We start from the raw sequence: 23357 nt of genomic DNA, 5'->3' as shown, positions 1-23357 counted from the left end.
CCCCGCCCGGGAAGATCCCACATGCCACGGAGCGGCTAGGCCCATGAGCCATGGTCACTGAGCCTGCGCGTCTGGAGCCTGTGCTCCGCAACGGGAGAGGCCACAGCAGTGAGAGGCCCGCGTACCACACACACACACACACACACACACACACACACAAAAGGGTCTACTAATCATCACCTCAAATCGAATCAATTATCAATCCTTTCCCCTAAACAATACACAACGTTTCATGTCTCCAAATGAACACACGTTCCAAAATTATGAAAGATAACTTTAAAACATTTAAATACAACCCCAAGTACTAGAAATATATACTCTATTTGAGTCCAATCTTCACTGCAAAAATTTCTTGCCATGGTAGTTTAGTGTCATGAAAAGCTGGCTGCCAATTTTTCTGTCTTTATACGTAACACAGCTAAACCGTTTAAGAATTATATAACTACATCTAATAATTACCTGTTACGGGTAGTAGACTGAGATATGCTACTAACTAAAATTGCACTTCTGCAAACTTTTCTGTATAAGAAGTCCATTAATACCAAGAAAAGAAAAACACTCAAGGGGCTTAAGAAAATAATCATTTTAATCTATATAAACATAATTCACACCCAAATGTATTAAGTTCTGCCAGTTTCGGCTTTCATAACACGTCTTAATATGTTTTCTTTGTGAGCTCTGCACTGCCTCAAAAAGTAACTATCCTTTAATGACTTCAATTAGCATAAACAATGTAATTCTGTGATACCTATATTTAATCAAATACAATATATAATCATATTGTATCACCTAGAATTGTCAAGCTGTTCATGAAAGCCTTAAAAAAAAAACCTCCAAAAGAATAAGCTATTTTGTTTATTTAACATGTAATAACTGTCATAAAGCAAAGCTTAAATATTTACTTTTCTGATACCCTGATGTATTTCCATAAGCCTTTTAGTCAACAACTTTACAAACACTTTTCCAGCAGGGAGGCCAGATCTTTGTAACTAATAAAAGATTCTAAGAGGGTGTAGGTACAATTAGGTACAATTCAGTCATAACACCATACAAAGACCTTATAAATAGTCAGGAAAAAGATGTTTAACATTATTGCTTAGTCTGATAAAATGGTGAATTTTAACCAAATTGATACCTTTATACTCTTATTTATAATGTTTCCTATACTCTTAAATCATACTGCTTAGCCAGTTATATAGGTACTGATGCAATTTTTAATCCAATTAGTTGTAAATGAATTGAAATTTGTTAATCAACGCATATATTCCCCGTTACTACTTACTACACTACCTCAAGTTAATCCCCCCACAAAACGTAATTGCTGAGTGGAAAAAGCATTGCAGAGCTTCATCTCTTTCTTAAAGATTTTCAAGTATCATAGGAACACAAACTCATGAATAAACTAATTAAAAATTTGACATTCCATCTTGCTTTACTAATTACAGGATAAAAGAAAGAAATGTAAAAACAAATGCTTCTTTACATTTCTCTGATTAACATAATATACTACGAAATGCTGTAACTGTTGTGAGCTATTTTCTAGCTGCTTCAAGTATAAGACACAACTACAGTTCTATTAGTGAGGAGAAATGAATAATCAGTCTTAGGTAATTCAAAAGGGATACGGGAGGCACAAAAAAATAAACTGACTTTGGCTTGGACCTACTGTAGACCCTGAAATGCCAGATTCATCAACAACAACAACAAGAAGAAAACAAGAGTACAGCAGCAAGCCACCACTTCACCACATAGTAAGGATTCTGAAATAGTCAATAACTTTCTTTTCCTTCTCAACTCATTGTGTTGTATCTTCTTTTTGTTTTTCCTGGTTTTTGGCTGCAGGCAGTTCAAGGCTTGCCCATTGCATAGGTTCAGCTTTTCTCATGGTAATTTCAATCTTCGTTGCAGTCATAGTTACATAACTTCGCTTTACATCAATCACCTGCAACATATCAAAGAGAATTACAGTACACCTGGGTGTTTTAGAGGCAAGGAGGTTGAAACGATAAACAAGATTTCATGTCTATGCCTATGCCTATTGCTAAGAGTCAAAATTCCAAGCTTCTAAGGCCATTTCTATCCCTAGTTTAAACTTTTTGGTAAGAAATAATGGTAAGTTATATATCTACTTTGCATCAATGCTTACTAAAGTACTGTCTTTTATTATACAATGGTATTTTAAATATTAAGAAAAAATTCTGCTGGATTCATAATACTTACACCCCATAATTTCACATTTTGATGAAATTCCTTCTCTCCTTCAAATACAATGTGCACATTTAACTGAAAAAGAAAAAGTTGATTAATTGATCAAAATCAAAGTAAAGATTTATGATATAAAACACTGATTATAAAAATAAGAAGATACTGATAAAAATCATTTAAGCTATTTTAAGGAATTACCAATATTGTACTTTTTTTAATTTGGAAAAACCATTAACCATTTTTAAACCATTAAAAAACCAATACTGTACGTTTTTTATTTGAAAAAAACATTAATTACCAATACTATACTTTTTTAATTTGAAAAAACCAAGAAAAATTAACTTGGAGTTTCATATTGAGAATTAAGTTCCATTATTTGATATTCTAAGCTACTACAGTATCTCCATGCTTCAGAAGTAACTACTATGCAGAAACTTTCACTTAAAATAGTTTCTGTGAAAGTAATTTCAAACTAATTTTCAAATGGGGAAAACTAAAAGATCTTAAAAACATCTCAAACAAGATCAATATTTTATAACACATTAACATTAAGAATAATGTATAATTTTTACTCAAAGATATTTAGTGGGGCTTCCCTGGTGGCGCAGTGGTTGAGAGTCCGCCTGCTGATGCAGGGGACACGGGTTCGTGCCCCGGTCCAGGAAGATCCCACATGCCGCGGAGCGGCTGGGCCCGTAAGCCATGGCCACTGAGCCTGCGCGTCTGGAGCCTGTGCTCCGCAGCGGGAGAGGCCACAGCAGTGAGAGGCCCGTGTACCGCAAAAAAAAAAAAACAAAAAAACAAAGAAAGAAAGATATTTAGTGTACTTACCAATGTACTATTTGCTACTACTTGACTAAGTTCCGGAAGTGAATTTTTAGCATATACTGAAATGGTGACTTCACCCCCAGTCTGATGCCAGTCATGTCTACACGGAACAACCTTTTTCCCCTGTAATGTAAGAGAAACTTTATGAATTTACAAAGTGCCACATAATTAACCTCTCAAAAAGAGTAATTTGACCCATCTAAATTGAGAACAAAAATACCACACAAAACTGAGCCCTTAATGCTTTTAAGCACAAACAACTTCTAAAGCTCCCATCAAGAAGTTAAACCAATAAAATAAAATACAATCTTATAGTTTTATGATTTGAGAACACACTTTTCAAGACTGAAGTGAAAAACACATTTGCTTAGCAGGATAAACCAGACAACATCTTAACGTCATGCATAGGAACTTTCCATTTATTTTCTACAAATTGAAATTTGGGAAAAAATAATTGATTAGTTATAACTATCTGTTGTTGTTATTGAATACCTTCCTCTCATAATAACATGCAAAAAAGGGTGAGAATTTGTGGAAGTAATCTTTTGATTACTATTATGAAAATATTATTACCTATGAGCGATACACTGCTATAACAATAACTATCTGAAAGACAAATTGTGATTCGTTCTGTAACTGAGGGTAATTTAATGCAGGAAACTGTGAGACACTACTGTTTTAAAAAGTAATATTTATATATTCGTACAATTACACTAACTGAATTTAAATTACTTATATGACTTACATTTTTTTGCCCTTAGCCACCTGGCTTAGACACTCAATACTTGATAACTACATGCATTAAAAAATAACAAAAAATGTGTTTCATCAAGGATCATACTATGAAAACTTTTGTGCATAAAACAACATTTTATTTTTTCAAACCAAAACTTTCAAACTTTTGAACCTTGGAGAAAATACAGGGATATTTCACTTTTTACTAATAAAACATTCCTAGAAGTTTTGTGGTAGATAAATTATTATAACTTAATGGATACATTTATAATACCTAAACCCATGTGTTATTAAAAAGCAGAAACGATAAAATATGCAAATGTAGGCTAAATGAATTCCTAAAGTAATTTGAACATAAAGACATACATACTGAAAAGGTTCATTGTCTTGAGGTTATTAGTGCCAATACAGCACATAAAACTAATTTAAGATACATTAATAACAGCCAACAAACATTTATTTAGCAAATAATTGCTTGCCTTCTTATAATTTAATGGGATTTTGGGGGATTATTTACACAGACACAAGTCTTTTTAAAATACTGTTAGGGAAGTAGGTACTGATGCTTTCTCTTCTCTTTTGATAAATTTCCTGGTAGCTTTCAAAACAATCCCAATAAAACAAGCGTGCAATCCTTCTCTTTGGCCACTAAGAGTATTTGTACATCTGTATATGGTTGAATGATGTTAAGTGGCCAAAAGAGAATCAGAAGTCTAAATGATTAATAACATCAAATGACCAGAAAAGTGATTTTTAAAAAACAAAAACTGGGAACAAGGTATGGAATTACAGAAAAACATGCTTCAATTTAGGCTAGTTTAACTATTTCACAAAAACCTGCATATTTGCATCAACATACATAATGGATATTTTGATCAAAGAGCAGTGCTTTGAGAGAGCTTGACTCAGATTAACTTCAGTTTTTAGGCTCATCAAACTTTACTGTGTGACGAAGAGAAAAACTAGTTTTTTTAAATCTAAAGACAGAATAATCTCAAATCTCTTCAAAATGACTCAGATAAATACACTCCAATAAGCTATTTTTAAAATGCTACTTACAGCATCCTTTTTAGTCCACGTGTGTTTCCCTGTTGTACAGCCCTCTTGGGCTAAGAATGTATTAAAATCAGAAGTTTTTCTTCTACAACAGCTCCAATATTTCATCCTGTAAATTATTATAGAAAAACTTCAGCAATAAAATCTCACAATCAAGTTCAGAAGTGTTAAGTGATAACTGACTTAACCAGAAAAGAAATAAGTGTGTAACTTTAGTATCTTACAAGTGTCTAAATTACTGAACAATTAAAACTGCCAGAAGACTATGAGAACCTACTGTACAGCACAGGGAACTCTACTCAGTGCTCTGTGGTGACCTAAATGGGAAGGAAATCCAAAAAAGAGGGGATAGATGTACACGTACAGCTGATTCACTTTGCTGTACAGTAGAAACTGGCACAACATTATAAAGCAACTACACAAAAGTTAAAAACAAAACAACACCCCCCGCCCCTCCCCCCTCCAAAAACCTTAAAAAACTACCAGAAGACTAAAGTTAAAACCAGAATGCCATTTAGTATAGCAGTTTTGGAGTTCCTGAGTGAAGATGCTTAAAACCATCACAAAATCCAAAATCAGCTTTTCACTGATAGTTTACACTCCAGTTTCCTCATGAAGCTACCATGAAGTGGTATGACCAAAGATAGAAAATGTTCGTATTTTAATAAACCAGCAAAGTGAGAACATGCAAACAACCTAAAAATAACTGTTTACACAACCTGAGATGGTCAAGCCCAAAGTAGGTGAAATCCACTATTATTTACTTGAGAAAAACCTAACACTGGAAGACAAAAATTACAGTAAAACTTTGGGTTTGCGTCCTGAAGGATATGGAAACAGAGTGGAAGATTTCAATACAGTACTGCGTTTCTGTAAACTATAGCATAATATATTGAGAGGCTCTCAACTGAGAGCTGTGGAAAAGTATGGGTTTTCTCAGATGCCATAGTGTTGATGTCTTAGTGTCCCAGGGCCCAAAATTCCAAATGTCCTACAATGCACAGCACAGTCCTTCAAAGAAAAAAAAAAAACCAAAAAAACACCTGTTCAGCTCAAACAGAAAGTATCACACTGTAATAGAAGGGAATACAGAAAAAACATGAGGTTTGAATCACAACGGCCACTTCACTGTAATTTTGTTTCAGTTTTCCCATGTGTAAAAAGAAGACAAAACCCACATTTCTAGGTTATTGTAAAAATTATATGACAATGTAAGTAAAATATCTAATATTGCTGCATGGCATTTAATGTTTGAAGGCATATTAACATTTCTAACATCTACCATAAAGTTTTAATTAGCCTGGTATAAGTTACCCTTCATGGAAAATAGGGACTCCAGAATGATATACACAGACTTCTTCTAGACTCTGTGGACCCTGATATGCCTAAAAGAGAAAAAGAGACAAAAAAATTAGTTTCACATCTCAATGTTACATTTCACATGTATTTGCAAGTACTGGTGACCTCTATGAACTATGAAAATGCCCAAGAGATAACAATTACCTAGAACATTCATAAATTCACCTCAGGCCATTCCAATAAGGAATGAAAAATGATTCCTTTTTGGATATGCTTAAGTCTCAGTTCCCTGTGAAAAAGGCAAATATAAAAGTAGGCAAAAGGATGTATTCAGATACTTTCAGACTTTTGCATATGAGGACACACCCAAACACATTCAGGTATGTTCTATAAATTTACAGAACAATATTGAAACCAAGAGATTAGTACTCTCATCAGAAATACAGTTATAGGATGATTTATGTGCATAGTAAACTCTGTGTGAACATTATGAATTAAAATGGAAAATCTAATAAGCAATTCTGGAAGTCCCAGATGATGATTTCTTTTTCCTATGAAGCGTAAAATGAGCTGCAGACCTATATATATATCCAGGGTTTGTCTGGAAGATCCGGGCCCCATTGCTGCTGTAGATGAAGGCTCTACAGATGAATTCACAAAAAGTTATGTTAATAAAACATAGATGCAGCCAATAGTATATTTTTTGTCTATTTTGGTATTTACAGCAACCACCCTACAGTTAGAGAAAATAGAATTCTGTACATTTACTTTTTGTAAATTCAAATTATGGGTGTGTGTACCTCCTGAAGATATTCCATAGGCACACAAAACTCAGTATGTTAGATTCTGAACTTACATCACTACTGCCCCCCAAACCTCCTACTCTTCTTCCCATCTTATTTGATGGCACCATATCCACTCAGTCTCTCAAAGCAAAAATTCTGTAAGTCCTCTTCAGTTTCTCTTTACCCTCTACCCACATGTAGTCTATCACAAAATCCTGTCAATCTGACTTAAAAATATCTATCAGTTTAATTTGCTAAACTTCCTCATGATCACTAGCAGATTTTAGGCAATGAAACTATGCTCAAAGATTCTAATTAATTTCTCTGCCTTCAATTTCTGGACTCTACTACCTAATTAAAACATGTATCATTCTCTTGTTTAAAGTCCTTTAATTACATCTACCTCACACCATATACAATAATCAGTTCCAGGTCATCTGCACATTTAAATGTGCCTCTATATATGAGAAAATACTCATGGCCCTAAAATAAACAGATATCTTAAATAGGATACAGAAAGCCCTAGTCATAAAGGAAAAGATGAACAAGTTGAATTTCATTAAAATTGAAGAGACTGTTTATCAAAAGCCATTAAAGCCATTAAGACAGTGAAAAGGTATATAGCCTCTCAGACAAAGGACTTGTAGCTAAAACATATAAAGAATTCCTAAAATCATTAAGAAAATGTCAATTTAATAGAAAAACAGATAAAAAAGATTTTGGACATGTCACAAAACAGGATATCCAAATGGCCATAAACATACAAAAAGGCAGTCAACATCATTATCAGGAAAGTGCAAACTAAAACCACAATGGGTGGCTTCCCTGGTGGCGTAGTGGTTGAGAGTCCGCCTGCCGATGCAGGGGACACGGGTTCGTGCCCCAGTCCGGGAAGATCCCACATGCCACGGAGCGGCTGGGTCCATGAGCCATGGCCGCTGGGCCTGCGCGTCCAGAGCCTGTGCTCCACAACGGGAGAGGCCGCAACAGTGAGAGGCCCGCGTACCGCAAAAACAAAAAAACAAAAAAACCACAATGGGAACATTCCACATCCACCAGAATGGCTAAAATATAAAAGACTGATATTACAAAGTGTTACCAAGGTGTAGAACAAAAGGAACCAGCCTAATATATTGCTGGTAAGAGCGTAAATACAACCACTTTGTAAAACTATGTGCGAGTATATTAAAGCTAAACATACATACACACACACACACACATACACACACACACACTCTGAACCAGCAACACCATTTCTAGTCATATACTTAAAAGAAATGTATACATGTATCCTAAAAGTCATGCACAAAAATGTTCACAGTAACATTAATCAAAAAACTTCATAGGACAGTAGAAAGGATAAATTGATTGGTACATTCAGACAATGGCATGTTTTAAAGCAATGAAAATGAACAAATTACAGCTACATGAAACCAAGATAACCAACATTTTATTAAGCAAAGGAGGACAGACACGAGTACCTGTTCCATGATTCTATTTACAGTAAGTTCAGAAGTAGGCAAAACTAATCTATGTTGATAGAAAAAAGTGGTTACCTTTGGGAGAGGAAATAATGAATGAGAGGAAGCATAAGGAGGGCTCTGCTTTGTGAAAATCCCTTATGCTTATATAGAATTAACATTTATATATATTTAATGTTATATTTCAATGAAAAAACTTAAAAAAAAATTTCTTCAATGGCCAGCATGACCTAAAGTAAGGTTTTGAGCAGTATAAAAGCCTTTCAGGATCTAGACCCTACTTATCTCTTTTAATCTCAACTTTACATCAGCAAATTTTGTACCATTGTTATTGACTATTTTTTGTTTTCTGTATATTACTGATATCACCTCTGCTTGGGATATCCTTTCCCTTTTTGTCCATTTATAGACCTGCCATTCACTTCTCAAAGTTCATCTAGGATACCTTTGCTCTGATCTTCCTCCATTACCCTACCACTTGCACGATATCTCCCTCACCCCCAAGAATTAATCATTCTCTTTTATCTACTACTTCTACCTTATACACATGTGAATGCATTCATATTTCCATCTCTAAATGAGCAAGGTGACGTCAAATTTAACATGAAGGAAGACTGCAAACCTGCCCCCAACCCTAACTCCATTTTCTCCTTCTCAGTTAATGGTGCACAAATCACCTAGATCAGGGGTCCCCAATCCCCAGGACTCGAACTGGTAGCAGCCCGCGGCCTGTTAGGAACCAGGCCGCACAGCAGAAAGTGAGCGGAGCTTCACGTGCCGCTCCCCATCGCTCATGTTACTGCTTGAACCATCCCCCCTGCCTCCACTCCGGTCCGTGGAAAAATTGTCTTCCACGAAACCAGTCCCGGGTGCCAAAAAGGTTGGGAACCGCTGACCTAGATGCTTCACTTCCAGTTTATTAGCAAGTCCTGCTAATACTTCCAAATATCATCCATTCCACACGTGTTTGTCATGTGCCAGGCATTGTTCTAAGCACTCAAGACACAGCAAAGAGAAAACAAATAATATTCTTTCCTTTTAAACCTTAGTTCAAAAGGGGAAGGGAAGGGAAAGTTAGATGGGATAGAGTATAAGCAAAATAAATATGTAAAACAAGTAGTGTGTAATAAGGTGGTAAGTGCTGTGGAGAAAAAAGGAGAGTATGGAATGTTGCAGGGTGTGTAATATTATATTGAGTAGGCAGAAAGAAGCCTCACTGAGATGTCTGAATACATCCTACATTTAACCACTTCTCAAAAACATATCCTAATGCCTGGTCTCCAGAGTAGCACCCTAGCTGGTTTTCCTTCCCGATTCCACTCCTGCCCCATTAAATTTGCCACTTATCAGCCAAAGACATCTTTTTCAAAGCCCCTCCTTAAACAGACAATGGCTTCCTATTACACTTAGAATAAAGCCCAAACCCCTCACTGTAGCTTATAAGGACGGACCTCCATAATCTTGCCTGCCTCTCATACTCCCTACTTTCGCACACTTATCAAGCCCCCACTGACCTTTCTCATGATTTCTCGAGTAGCCAAGCTCTAATGCCTCTACACATACTACTCCCACATCTACTCCACGGTTTACATAACTCATCTGCTACATTATTCAGAATTCTGATTTAGTGTCACCATATCAGAAAGGACTTCCCTGACAAGTGCACTTAAATACTTTTACTCTATCGCCTTGTCTGCTTAATTTTCTTCAAGTCTACCTAAATTCACAGCATTTAAAAACTTGTTATCCTTCCCCCAAAATTAGAATATCAGCTCCATAAGAAGAGAGATTTTGCTTTATTTAATACTATATTCCCAGCCCCTAAAACAATGTCTGGCACATAGTAAGTGTTCAGTAAATGCTGACTGAATTAGAACTATTTATTCCCATGATCTATTAGACACGGTGCTCCTTAGAGATAGTCTCTTATCCATGTTAATAGCCCTGCTCCATGGAATAGTGCCCAACACATAAAAGACACCCAAATGTTTGTCTAATTAAGTCAATTACTCTCTTTTCTCAAAATTAAAAATTTACTTCCATGACACAAACAAATTTTACAGTATATACCTTTGAACACCCTCCATTTTTACATGAGGTTCCAATCTTAATTTCATCACTGTCTTCTTCTACAACAAAGAAAAAAACCAAAATAGAAACATTAAAATACAAGTTTACTGTAGTGCTATTCTTAAAAAGTAAACTATTCTATAACACAAGTATTTAATAAAATAATCTAAATACAAAAAAACCTGATTTTTAAAATGATTTTAGATAACTAAGTTTTCTGTGTGACCTTTCATGTAATACACTTAAAAGCTAATAAGAAACCAACTATCATGAGTAAGTCTTGCCTATATCCCCAAACTGATATATGACATGACACATTTCTATTCTACAATGCAAGACTATATCCAATAACTTAACCTTATGTAAAAGAGAAATCATGAAAGGGTTACTTTTTCCCCCAGATACCAGGTGTAGGTCAGAGAATACTGAATATATTTTATATCACGCACAATGAAACATTTACAACCATCAAAAAATTTTAACTCACTGTTAAAAAGTAATGAGTAATAGAAGAAAAAATTTTTAATTAACAGGTTCTCATTTTTATTAAAGACAAAATGAATAATCCACATATTCATTTTGTGGTTTTACCAGTATTCAGGAAACCAAAATCAAAAATAAGTTCTTTACTACAACATACTCCTTCTTTTTTTTTAATTGGGGTATAATTGCTTTACAATATTGTGTTAGTTTCCGTTGTACAATGAAGAGAACCAGCTGTATATATACATATATCCCCTCCCTCTTGGACCTCCCTCCCGCCCCCCTCAAACCAAGCTGAGCTCCCTACGCTATACAGCAGGTTCCCACTAGCTATCTGTTTTACACATGGCAGTGGACATATGCCAATCCCAATCTCCCAATTCATCCCCCATCTCCGTCTGAGTCTACACGTCCATTCCCTACGTCTGCGTCTCTATTCCCACCCTGCAAATAAGTTCATCTGTACCTTTTTCTAGATTCCAAATATACGCGTTAATATACGATATTTGTTTTTCTCTTTCTGACTTACTTCACTCTGTATGACAGTCTCTAGGTCCATCCACGTCTCTACAAATATACTACAATGTACAATGTACTACTTTTTCGCATTTACATACAGTAAACTACACTGCTCCTATCTCTTTTAGATAATTGGTTAATTGAACAGAAAAAATTACAAAATACAAAACAAAATCTTACCTTTCTTATTTTCTTCATTCCCCGATGATAGTTTAAGTTTATCAAGTGCTTGTTTTAGGGAGGCAGATATTTTTAATTCCAAATTTGTCATTGGTTCATCCGGGCTGGAGAATTTGGAAACTTTATTACCATTACTGATGTATCAAAATATTTCTTTGTACTAAAAATATACTTAAGGCTCTACTTACGATACGCCAAATGCCTTGTCAATCAAGGTTTTCTCTTTAAAAAGTATTTTACAATAACTGCTATTAATACTGCTACATTTCTAAGTCTTAGCAGAAAAAGTTCTGATATTAAATATCAAATAATCATGCTATTGTCAACACATTAAATTATTAATCAGTAGGGCTAATGGGAAGGAAGTAAAGAGTAAGAATACAAATTTGTTAAGATGAGCAACTCCAAGGAAGGGACTGCGAAGTACCTTTACATTCCATGCCTAAGCAAAACACTGAGCATGTAATGGGCAATAAATAGGTACTAAGTGAATCCATATCCCTACTGGTAGAGATAGTTCACTTTATGTGGACACTAGTATATGCACCTATAAATTCAGATACGGTTATATCACAAGGCAGTTTTAGTAGGGTTAAAAAAACAGTAACAACAATGTCCCTAACATTTCACAATGGTTTAGTGTTATATGTACAATCTGGTTAAGGCACTCAATAAGTATTAAGAATATTAATAAATGTAACAACAAAACTGAAAATCCTAGGTTATTCATGCTACATCCTTAATGAAAAACCTACTGATATAGGAGGCACTAACAAAGTACACAAAAACCTATATCCTCTGTCTCTACAATACTATCTAATGAATTTACGATAAAATATTTAATTTCTCTCACTTTCTCTTAAGTGAAATTAGTAGTCCATAATTTAAAAAAAAATTAACTCATCCTGTCAATTATAGTAGACTCCACTATAATATTTAATAATGAGCCATGCCAAAATTCTTGGCTTTTTCTGACATTTTTTTCCCACTGGCAAATCAGCCTGTAAGGCATTTGATAAAATTTCTCATGATATGAATAAGCTGGATATAGAATAAAATCATCCTAAGTAATTTGGTTAAAAAAACAAAATAAACATCAGAAAGTCTCGTTGGGTTCTTATCTTGGTCGGGTATAATTCAAGATGCTATAAATTTATTTACATAAGATCAATAAAAAAAAAGCTGGGAAAATCATGAGTCCGCAGTGTGAATAAAAATATCAACAAAGGCCATGTTTGAGGCCAAAAACCATCTGTTTTTTTAAGTCCTGTATTTTGGTTCTAAAACAATTCAACACTCAACTGCAATATGAAGAAGACCTGGTGTACCCAACATGCATGTGTGAGATTGTAAAATAGTCTCTAGTGGATCAGGAGGTGAGTATGAAGTACCTGTGTAATTCTACTGCAAAATGACCAAAAGCTATTTTAAAGGTACTTTAACAAATATGCCATGTAAATTGAATACATTAAAAATTGATCAGTAATGAGATTAACAGTTTTTAGGCAAACTGTTAAAAGATGAGTGACTAGGCTTGTTCTAAGTGGCAAAATATGGACAAATGAAAGAAACAGAATTTGACTCAATACAAGGAAAAGTTAAATACTGAGTAACACTAAAATGAATTGCTTTAAAATAGAAGTAAATTCTTCTTCAATAGAATTATTTGAAATTAAATATTTTTCTATCAAGAATGTTCTAGAAATTATTTAAGAAACAGTGGTAGATTGGAAAGGAAAGCCTCTAAGTTCTTTTTCAACTCAAACTGATTCCCTGACAAGGCCGATTCTTTTACAGAATTCCACTATGCCACCGTGAAAAAGATACACACCAAGGCACAAGAAAGATGTGTGGCTCCCCCGCCCTTAGCATAACTGAGTACACAGTGAACAAATCTGTACTGCAGTTCTACTGTGTATATGCCCTCAAGGGAATAGAAATGAAAGGTATTATCTAAGAGAAAACCAAGTGGTTCAAAAGTGGGTGAACTACACAGTAGCTGCAAATGATATTACGCAAAATCAGAAGAGGAAATACCAGGAACAAATGCTATTATTCAAGTGCGACAAAAGTATACAACTGTATAAAGTATACCTTGGCCTTTTTATTGCTTCTATTGGTTTAGGGGCTTGAATGATGTGCTCCTGAAATTTGGGTTTCAATTCAGATAGTTCTTTCTTCTCAGTAGTCTTGACTTCAGGTTTCACTGGCTCGGGTGGCTTCTCACTATTATGCCTTCCTTTCGTACAGCCCTGTTGGTGAGAGGTATTCATTCACTGAGAGTTAGCCTATCATCTACTTCACATGCCATGACAGAAATACTATTGTTCAATTCTTTATTAATAAATTCAAGGGCATGTTTTCTCCACTTTTAACACACTGACTTATTTTAAGAAACTAAAAATAGAACTCTAAACTTAATATATTTGTAAATGAGTTCTTACATGCGAATAATGCATTAAAAACAGGCCTTTAGGGCTTCCCTGGTGGCGCAGTGGTTGAGAGTACGCCTGCCGATGCAGGGGACACGGGTTCGTGCCCCGGTCCGGGAAGATCCCACATGCCGCGGAGCGGCTGGGTCCGTGAGCCATGGCTGCTGGGCCTGCGCGTCCGGAGCCTGTGCTCCACAACGGAAGAGGCTACAGCAGTGAGAGGCCCGCGTACCGCCAACAAACAACAACAACAAAAAAAACCAGGCCTTTAAATTACACTTAATAAATATCTACTATACTTATTCTATAAAGGTGCAGCATAAACTTGTTTACAGAAAACAAATTCTGGAGATCTCACACAGAGAATTCTACAAGTTATTTATATAAAAGGGCCCCAATTTGAGTCTCAGTTCTCCTACTACCTACCTATATAACCTCAAGCAAGTTAGTTAATCTTTTTTTTTTTTGAAACCACCAGTTAAAACTTTATTTCTTTCTAAATCACAAAGAATAAGGCATAATCATTTTACAGAGAAATTAAGTTTAAATGTTTTACTTCTATTAACAACAAGGGTAGTTGATTTCAACAGATCTCAAATTCCAAAAGAGTTCATATATAGAGAGAGACATACATGGCTCCAAAAACTTTATTATTTTTAAAATTATTTTTAATTACTTATTTTTTAATTGGAGTATAGTTGCTTTACAATATTGAATTAGTTTATACTGTACAGCAAAGTGAGTCAGCTATACATATACATATAATCCCTCTTTTTTGGATTCCCTTCTCATTTAGGTCACCACAGAGCACTGAATAGAGTTCCCTGTGATATACAGTAGGTTTTCATTAGTTATCTATTTTATACATAGCATCAACAGTGTATATATGTCAATCTCAATCTCCCAATTCATCCCATCCCCCCTCTATCCCCCTTGGTAGCCATTCGTTTGTTCTCTATGTCTGTGTCTCTATTTCTGCTTTGTAAATAAAATCATCTATACTAATTTTTTGAGATTCCACATATATGTGTTAATATATGATATTTGTTTTTCTTACTTCACTCTGTATGACAGTCTCTAGGTCTATCCATGTCTCTACAAATGACCCAATTTTGCTCCTTTTTATGGCTGAGTAATATTCCATTGTATATATGTACCACATCTTCTTTATCCATTCCTCTGTTGATGGACATTTAGGTTGCTTCCATGTCCTGGCTATTGTAAATAGTGCTGCAAGGAACACTGGGGTACATGTGTCTTTTTGAATTATGGCTTTCTAAAGTCAGTTTCCTCATCAGTAAAATGGAGGCAATGGCATTCAGATCTTTTTTGAGAGGATTAAATAAAACAATAGAATACTTCCCATATCTGGCAGGTGGTAAACATTCAATAAATGCTAGCTACCTTTTCTATATTCCATTGAGTTATACATACATTTTAACATCCCTGAAATCATAAGGTAAATCGTATGTCATTTAATTAACAACTTTAGATTTCTTTCTTAAGGGTACACAAAATAACAGTGCATCTCTATGGTATCTTAGATATGATAAAAATTTACTGTTCCTAACTGAAAACGCTTTAAATTGTTGTGTTCCTTCTTTTTGATGGTCTTTTAAGACTACTAACATCAAACAACAAGAACCTACTGTATAGCACAGGGAACTATATTTAATATCTTGTAATAACCTATAATGGAAAAGAATCTGAAAAAGAATAGGTATATATATAACTGAGTCACTCTGCTGTACCTCTGAAACTAACACATTGTAAATCAACTATACTTCAATAAAAAATAAATAAATAAAAAGCTAGAGGAAAAATAATAAGCTGTAAGAAAAAATTCTAGGCTGTAATTTTGATGTATATAAAGGAACAAAGTACACTAGAAATAAAAAAAAAAAAAGGCTGCTATTAAAAATAAACCTAGGGCTTCCCTGGTGGCGCAGTGGTTGGGGGTCTGCCTGCCGATGCAGGGGACACGGGTTCATGTCCCGGTCTGGGAGGATCCCACATGGTGCAGAGCGGATGGGCCCGTGAGCCATGGCCGCTGAGCCTGCACGTCCGGAGCCTGTGCTCCTCAACGGGAGAGGCCACAACAGTGAGAGGCCTGCGTACCACAAAAAGAAAACAAACAAACAAAACCCTAAACTGACAAGTGGTTAATTAATATCTTGAAACTTTAATCTCAAAACCAGATAAATTCCTTATTTTAAATGCCATAGAAGGGAGGTGAGTAAAAGAAAGGTACTATGTGTGAGTTAACAGGGACTAGTCAATAGATGCCCAAAATCAGACTCCTCAACTCTGGAGCTCCCCATAATATGTACTTTTTGGGAGATAATCTAGGGGAAAAGAAACCCATTAATACTTACTGCAATGCTTAAAAAATCAGAAAAATCAGTTGTTCTTCTCTTACAGCAAGACCAACCCTAAGAAACATAAGAGGGAAAAAAAAATGAAAACTCTATTTGTATGAGAACCACAACCCACTAAAACACTCTATTTGGATTTATCTCCTTGAATCCCGAAGTAACCTGTATACACATAGTTTTATAATTTTTAAGTGTTATAAATAATTCACCTAATCAAGTGAAATGATTAGTTTTTGACTTAAAAAATGAATTAACCAATATTAAAAGTGGTTTGTGCTGTGACCCATCATGAAAGGAAGCACCTTGAAATATGGAAACAGAAATTGCTTGTTTTCAAGAATAGTACTTGATTTTTAGAAGAAAAGCAATCTATAATTTCTAAAAACTATTTTAAAGGATCTAGGGAGTAAGTGAAGTGCTTTACTTTAAAAATCCATTAAGTTAGAGATAATAATTATAATAATTCAGTTTCTAAACAAACTCAGCATTGTTGTTCCTCAACAATAAGCATTCTATTTTCAGAAAAACATTAATTCATGTAGTAGCTTAAGCATTGTTAGATCTTTCAAGGTTAAATGATCTTTTCAGCTAGAAGCATACAAATATAGAAACTGTAATGCCGTATGAGATTTCTGAACGAAGTATCAAGCAGCTAAACAATAAATGGTTTTAAGTTATCACCTAGAATTCCAATGTAGTACAAAGAATAAGGAAATAAAAATGCACCAGTCTCAAAGCTTGGGATGTCTCAAATTCGGACTAAGAGTCAGCTTTGCACATATCCATCTGGGCCTCACTGTTTTTCTCAATGAACGCATGAAGAATTTGGTAGTGACTTTTTTCACAATATGCCCTTAAAGTTTTTTAAAAGGAATATGTTAAATAGTCTACAATTCATATTTTCCTTTATTCTGAAATTTAATTCTCTTTTACTCTGAACTGAAATATAGATCAAAAATTACTAATTATTACAAAATTAAATATAAGGTTTAACTAATATAGATAATATTGTCACCAGTAAAGTTATTCTATATGAAAAAAGCTTTACAGTCTCAATTCTATATGAAGAATTACGTATTCTGGGAATACTGGGATACATTCATGACATAGATTGTTCCCAACTGCCGATCTGAGATCTATGGTAGTCCTCAGTAAAATGTGAAAAGGTAATTAAAGTATGTAAGCATAAGATTGCAAACTGTCTTTTCTTAAGGACTGCTCTTTTCCCTGAATATGCCTTTTCTAATTTAAATATTAAAATAGATTTTTTTCTGTTAATGCAATGTTTAACTTCTCACTTGATTCAATAGAAAACTGACAACAGTAGACACCATACTGATTTATGTATTTTCCCTGAAATCTACTGGGCTGTGGAATTCAGTAGGCTTGGAAAATCTAAGTCTTCAAATGTTTATAGAGACAATAATAAACAGTAGAATCGGAGTAGAGAAAGAGAAACACTTCAAAGTAAAATCAGTAAGTATAATTAATCAGAGTAATTAACAGTTGGGTAGTAAAAGGAGGAGCAATGGACTAAATGACTAGAAAGTTAGTGACATCATTACTAGCAGCAGCAAACTTGAAAGGCAGGCTATTTTTGGAATAAGGGGTCACTTCAGAACTCGTCTGTGCTTGCCAATGACACAGATAAATGAAAATATGTTGCATAAGTCACTGGCATAGAGGTGACAAGAATAAATTAAGGACAACAATGAATGAGCTGAATGAGAGAAAACAGGAAGCCAAATCTGAGAAGTGAAGTATGCCCATGGTTAGGAGACAGGAGGAAAACATCATAGGAAAACAAAGTAAAACAAGAAAAGCAAACACAGAATAAATGGCAATTTAGGAAAGATAAAATCCCCTCAACCCCAGCAAAAATAAGTATTCCCACAGAACCAGTTTCCATCCCCATAAAAGCTTGTAAAGAGGCTAAAAAGATGTAAGGAAGAGTCAGATCATAATTTGCCCTACTGAACGTTTGTTCTGTTTTTCTCACTCAGAACTAACCATATTAACATAAACTTGCTATCTGCTTGTACCATTGTTTATATGTAGCTAAGAGTTAAAAACCAGTAAGGTCCAACTGCTCCCTGAAAGGTAAAATTAGAAATTCAAAGGGCATCGATAATATATAAACACATAGGACTGTTTATGTTCCTAAGAATACCTAAAACCATGGCAGCCACACTGCAACAGTTTCTTTTGAGATATACAAGGGAAAATGTACCACATTATCATCAATTTTAAAAGATCAATAAACCCAACACAAAAAAACCTGATCAAACAATATTCTATTATTTCTCTAAATCTACAGAACATCAAGGAAAACAGGTGGCATCTCTTTTCTGTACAGTAGTACTCTAAACTTTCATGTCTGTCCCAAGAGTGGCACTGTTAAGTATTTATAATAATGTTCCCTAAAATTCAGGGCTGCTCTTATTAAACAGCACCTGCCTGATATATTGAAAGATTAAGAAGTGTTATGGCTTCTACAATTGCTTTCATTTCCCCTCAAAGCGAAGAAATGAGGGGCACTGAAAGTGAGAATTGGGATAAAAGTAACAATTTTATAACTGGAAAAGCCCTTAAGATCACCATCTACTGTTCTCTTTGCCTTTAGTGGAGCACTTGCTCAAAGCACCCCAAAATGGTCATTAAGAAAGCAGAGAGTCACAAGCTGAGGAAAAAAAAATGAGAAATTCAAGATTTAGTATTATACCTCTGAGTTTACTATACAAATGTGAAAAGACTGAAATGTATCAAGTTCCTACCTTTAATGCATCATGAAAGACTGGAACGCCTGGGTGGTATGTGCAAGCATCTGGTCAAAAACAAAAGAAAAACAAAACACTTTATAATGAAGAAAAATCATCATTTCCTTCAGTGTTAACATATAATCGTTTTTCCATATGCAGGTAATACTTTTCTTTTCCTTAAAAATTCAGTAATGCTCGAATTTGATGCATGACACACAGTGCTTAATATAACATTGTATTAAAACAGTAAAGGTTAAAATTCTGATTTGCGTAAGAAAGCTATAAATAAACACAAATAGTTCAAGTATAACAAATTATATTTTGTATTCCTCTAATCTTCGTTGTAAAATTTTTTAGTACCCAAACTTCAAGCTCTAAATTTTGACCATCATATTCGGTTTTTACAAAAATACTATCAAATTTAAATGTTCTTATGTGCATCGATCCATAAAGGTTGCCCAAGGGATTACCTAAAAAGATATTTTGGAAGAAAAGGTTCAAATTTTAAAAAACTGATACAATATCTAATTGTTAATTTAATTTTCCTACACAGGTGTCAATTCCTAGATATAAACCTCATTAAAAAGAAGTTTAAATTCTACAATCTATTTTCAGGCTTGTCAATGATTGTTAGTCTATTATTTCCCTACCCCTTCCCCATTATACCACCAAGTTTTACTTAACTCTTATGAAAATGGACTTATTATAGTCTGCAATAGTATAGAATTACATTTTAAAAAACAAAACAACAGATAATAGAAACACTTATTCCCTAGCTAGATAGCCCCATGACCTCAGAAAAAGCAGGTCAGCTCCACACTTGTGCACTTTTCTTACAAGGCTACTTTGCTCAAACTTTCACGTCTGTTTAGCTCTCAATTGTCTACAACCTCTGACTCCTGGTGTCGCAAAATGATTAATTTCTGGTACTTTTCTCCCTATCGCTGTATTAAGTCAGTATGTTTTCCTTCGTTACTACCTAGAGACCATTCTAGCTAATGAAGCAAGAAAAGTGTCAGGTATTTTCATGGTACAGTAAGTAAGCCCAGTTTAGGAAGACGCTATTAATTAAGGGTAGTAGTGGGGCTGAGGGCTGAAAAAGGAGATTCAAAGTAAAAATGAATATGCAGAGGAATATGAAGTTGAGAGGGGAATCAAAGTAGAGAACAGGTAGAATATTTTCAAATATCAAATTTACATACAGTCAGAGGCATAAAACACATGTCTGACACAGTAAGAGGCATGATCATAATAATGGACAGTTCTGGCAGAATGGCAGCAGGAGTGAGTCAGGTGTTAACCATACAACTAGTATAAACAAAATTTGAAAATCACTGCTAAATAACAAGCAGATGGACATTTTCATCTTTAGTGTTTCTTTTCTTTTTAAATCAGGTTTGCCAGTTTTGCCCAAAGTAATATTATGGGCAAGAAGCTACAACACAGTAGCGATTAAAAGCCAAGGGCTTTTAACACTGAGTCCGACACTGGCTCAAATTCTGCCTCTGCCTCTTGCAGCTGCTTCAGTTTCCTCACACGTGTGGATTGAATAAAATATTGTTTGTGAAGGTGTTTCTTCCAGAATAGCTGTTTTTAACATACGCAAGTTACCATGTCTCTTTAAAACACTCATTTAACTTTGTTTCAAATGAAAATGTCCTATCATCTTAGAAAGGAGTCTTCTTATTTTAGTCAATACACAAGGTCAAACCTCTCCCATCCTATAAAACTTTCTCCTAATCAAGTGCACAGTTTTCTATTAGCTCTTGTCCTTACTCCCTAGCCCCATTTTCCATCAACCAATTCACTTGGAGTATTTATTCTAAGTCTCTAATATAACCCCAATTTTGCTAAAGCGGATAAACTTTAAGCAACCTTAATGGAACTCTGCTGAATTTAATACGGTTGACGCTCAATGCTTGAGACTGTCTACTCCTCTGATTTTTCTGGCTTCCCCCATCTCTTTCCTGGGCACTGTACCATTTCACACACACAAAGCTGACTTCCAAAAAATTGGCTGTACCTCCCCTTAAAATTAGGCTGGTACATAACACCCTATAAATAAACATATTGTCCCATTCAACAAAGCATCAGTCTTCCCTTCAATATTAAAGTAAAATGTGTACAGACACTAAAGCAATTTACTTTTTACGCAGGCTACCAACAGTAAAGGGCTTTGAAACCCCTCATTCCTCGATGTTTTCATCCACTTAAGTCTCACAATTTTCTACCTGAACTTCATATTAATATCATAAAAACGATTAAACTTATCTTTTTCCTCAGAATCCTACCAAAGATCTTATCATTTTAAATTATGTCCCCAATTCACCTGTGCACCAAGATAAACACTGAGACATCTCAAGAGGTGAAAAAGATTTTTTAAGTATCAATTTTAATCTTGTACACAATGAAGAACCATGTTGCTACCATGCTGAACTGTGCTTCTCTATTAAATGCGTATAACACTACACACTTCACAGAGTTGCTGTGAAGGTTAAATGAAATAACATAATAAAGTGATAGACCAATGTCTGGCATATAGAAAACATACAATAAATGCTAGTCGAATTGAGAAAGTGTTACTTACAATGCTTACAATTTTCAAGGATTCAACTCACTTCTTTAACCCCTTCACCTATCAAAATTCAAATCCACTGGTCAGGTTCTATTCTTCACCTAGTCTAATCACTAACTTTCACCTTACATCCTTAACTCTACACCTGGGTGCTGTAGAGGACATTCAATCACTGTATCCTATAGACCGCATGGTACTAAATGGAAAGGCCACTGCAAAAATACCCAACAAACAGGGCTACAAAGTAAAGGATGAGGAATGTATCTCCCATTTGGGCGGATGTATCAAAACTTAACAGCGTAAAAATACAAAATAATTTTCTTAACCAAGAACGTTTTAAAGAGTAAGGTTAAAACAAGTGAGTAGGTCGAATGAATAAATCGACAGCAGGCTTTCAGACAAATACACTTCTATACTAATAGAAAGAGGCCGAACTTAAACGCTAGGATAACCCGCCCGGGTTAACGCTAGGATAAGACCTTCCAGGCAATGTCGGTCTGTCTCTGACACACGGACCCAGCAAATCAACCGCAAAGCGAGCCCAGAGCACCTGGTTAACTTTTGATTCCTTTAAGAGACGCTGTGGGGGGGAGGGGGGCGAGGATAAACATGCTCTAAATTCCAGGCCTATTAGAGAGTGACCGGACGACTTGGGCAAACACGTGCGCCCGAGGGGCAGTGGGTCCGTGGGTCCGGAAGCTGCAGCGGGAGGGGTTCAGACGTCGTTGCCTGGGCGCCCCCAGAGCGGTCCCGCGCCCTTGGGCGGTCAGGCGGGAGGGGAGGCCCGGGGGGGGAGCGCAGCGCGGTGCCGGGTTGCGCGGAGACCCGGGATGCCCTCCGGCCCAAGGGCGTCCACGGGAGGAGGTAGAAGGGAGGGAGGGCCGGCGGCGCGCTTTTCTTACCATCGGAATTAGTCTCGGGATCGAAGCGCTGGCCGCAGCCTCGGTTGTAGCACAGCAGGGCCATTTTCTCTTCCCACCACTCCGGATCAGGGCCAAACGCCCAGAACCACCAGACACTGCCTTTACAACTCCCCTGTCGCAACCACCCGTCTGCAGACTGGGGCGGCTGCCGGCTTCCGGAAACGGCCAGTTCCGCTTCACGAACCTTCGCGAATTTTCCGGTCGCGCAGGCGCACAGGCGATGGGAAGAGGCGGAGGAAGCGCGGCGGCCGGCCGCAGGCGGGGGCCCCTCTAGGTGGGACTACGGTGGGTAGGGGGCCGGGGTCGGAGATGCAGCCAAGATATTTGCCGGAGAGAAACCTTAAAGGCTGGAAATGTAGGCATCCGGGGCACTGATGCGCTCTCTCCAGATCTCCTCACTCATTGGCTGCCGGTATCTCGCACAGCGAACGGACCGCCCCGCCCTCTCGGCCCCCGTAGCCAGTCATCCTGCTTCCTTTCGAGACTGAAATTACCCCTAAAAGCCTGGTGGATATGTTTGCTCCTTAGCTGCCTGAGAGTGACTGTAGAGTCGTTCAGTATTTCCGAATCCTCTTCCTGGAATGTGGTTGCTTAATAAATGATGAGGCGGATGGTGGACGAATCTCCCTCTGTGCCTCCACTGGCCTGATCT

General features: G+C 36.1%; 1 protein-coding gene across 1 annotated transcript; it reads right to left on the bottom strand.

Annotated features, from left to right (window-relative positions):
* Positions 1–1406: 1406 nt before the first annotated feature.
* CHORDC1 (cysteine and histidine rich domain containing 1) lies at positions 1407–22873 on the bottom strand. The gene is made up of 11 exons (XM_065882015.1): positions 22685–22873; positions 19223–19272; positions 16449–16505; positions 13736–13893; positions 11642–11745; positions 10460–10518; positions 6139–6209; positions 4828–4933; positions 3037–3156; positions 2221–2283; positions 1407–1942 (listed from the first exon to the last, which is right to left on the bottom strand). The coding sequence occupies exons 1-11, from the start codon at positions 22746–22748 to the stop codon at positions 1796–1798; spliced, it is 999 nt and encodes a 332-aa protein (XP_065738087.1). The 5' UTR covers positions 22749–22873; the 3' UTR covers positions 1407–1795.
* Between the last annotated feature and the right edge of the window lie 484 nt (positions 22874–23357).

This window comes from Phocoena phocoena, chromosome 8, assembly GCF_963924675.1.
Source record: "Phocoena phocoena chromosome 8, mPhoPho1.1, whole genome shotgun sequence".
Taxonomy (NCBI): domain Eukaryota; kingdom Metazoa; phylum Chordata; class Mammalia; order Artiodactyla; family Phocoenidae; genus Phocoena; species Phocoena phocoena.
Note: the sequence above shows the minus strand (reverse complement) of the source record. Positions and strands in the feature narration are given on the sequence as shown.

Bases quoted from the DNA above. Each gene is read 5' to 3' on its own strand.
- CHORDC1 (XM_065882015.1), bottom strand. From the start codon at position 22,748: ATGGCCCTGCTGTGCTACAACCGAGGCTGCGGCCAGCGCTTCGATCCC. The intron at 19,273-22,684 runs GTAAGAAAAGCG...GTTTTTGACCAG, and splicing joins TCCCGAGACTAATTCCGATG to ATGCTTGCACATACCACCCA. The intron at 10,519-11,641 runs GTAAGATTTTGT...TCTTTGTTGTAG, and splicing joins GAATGAAGAAAATAAGAAAG to AAGAAGACAGTGATGAAATT.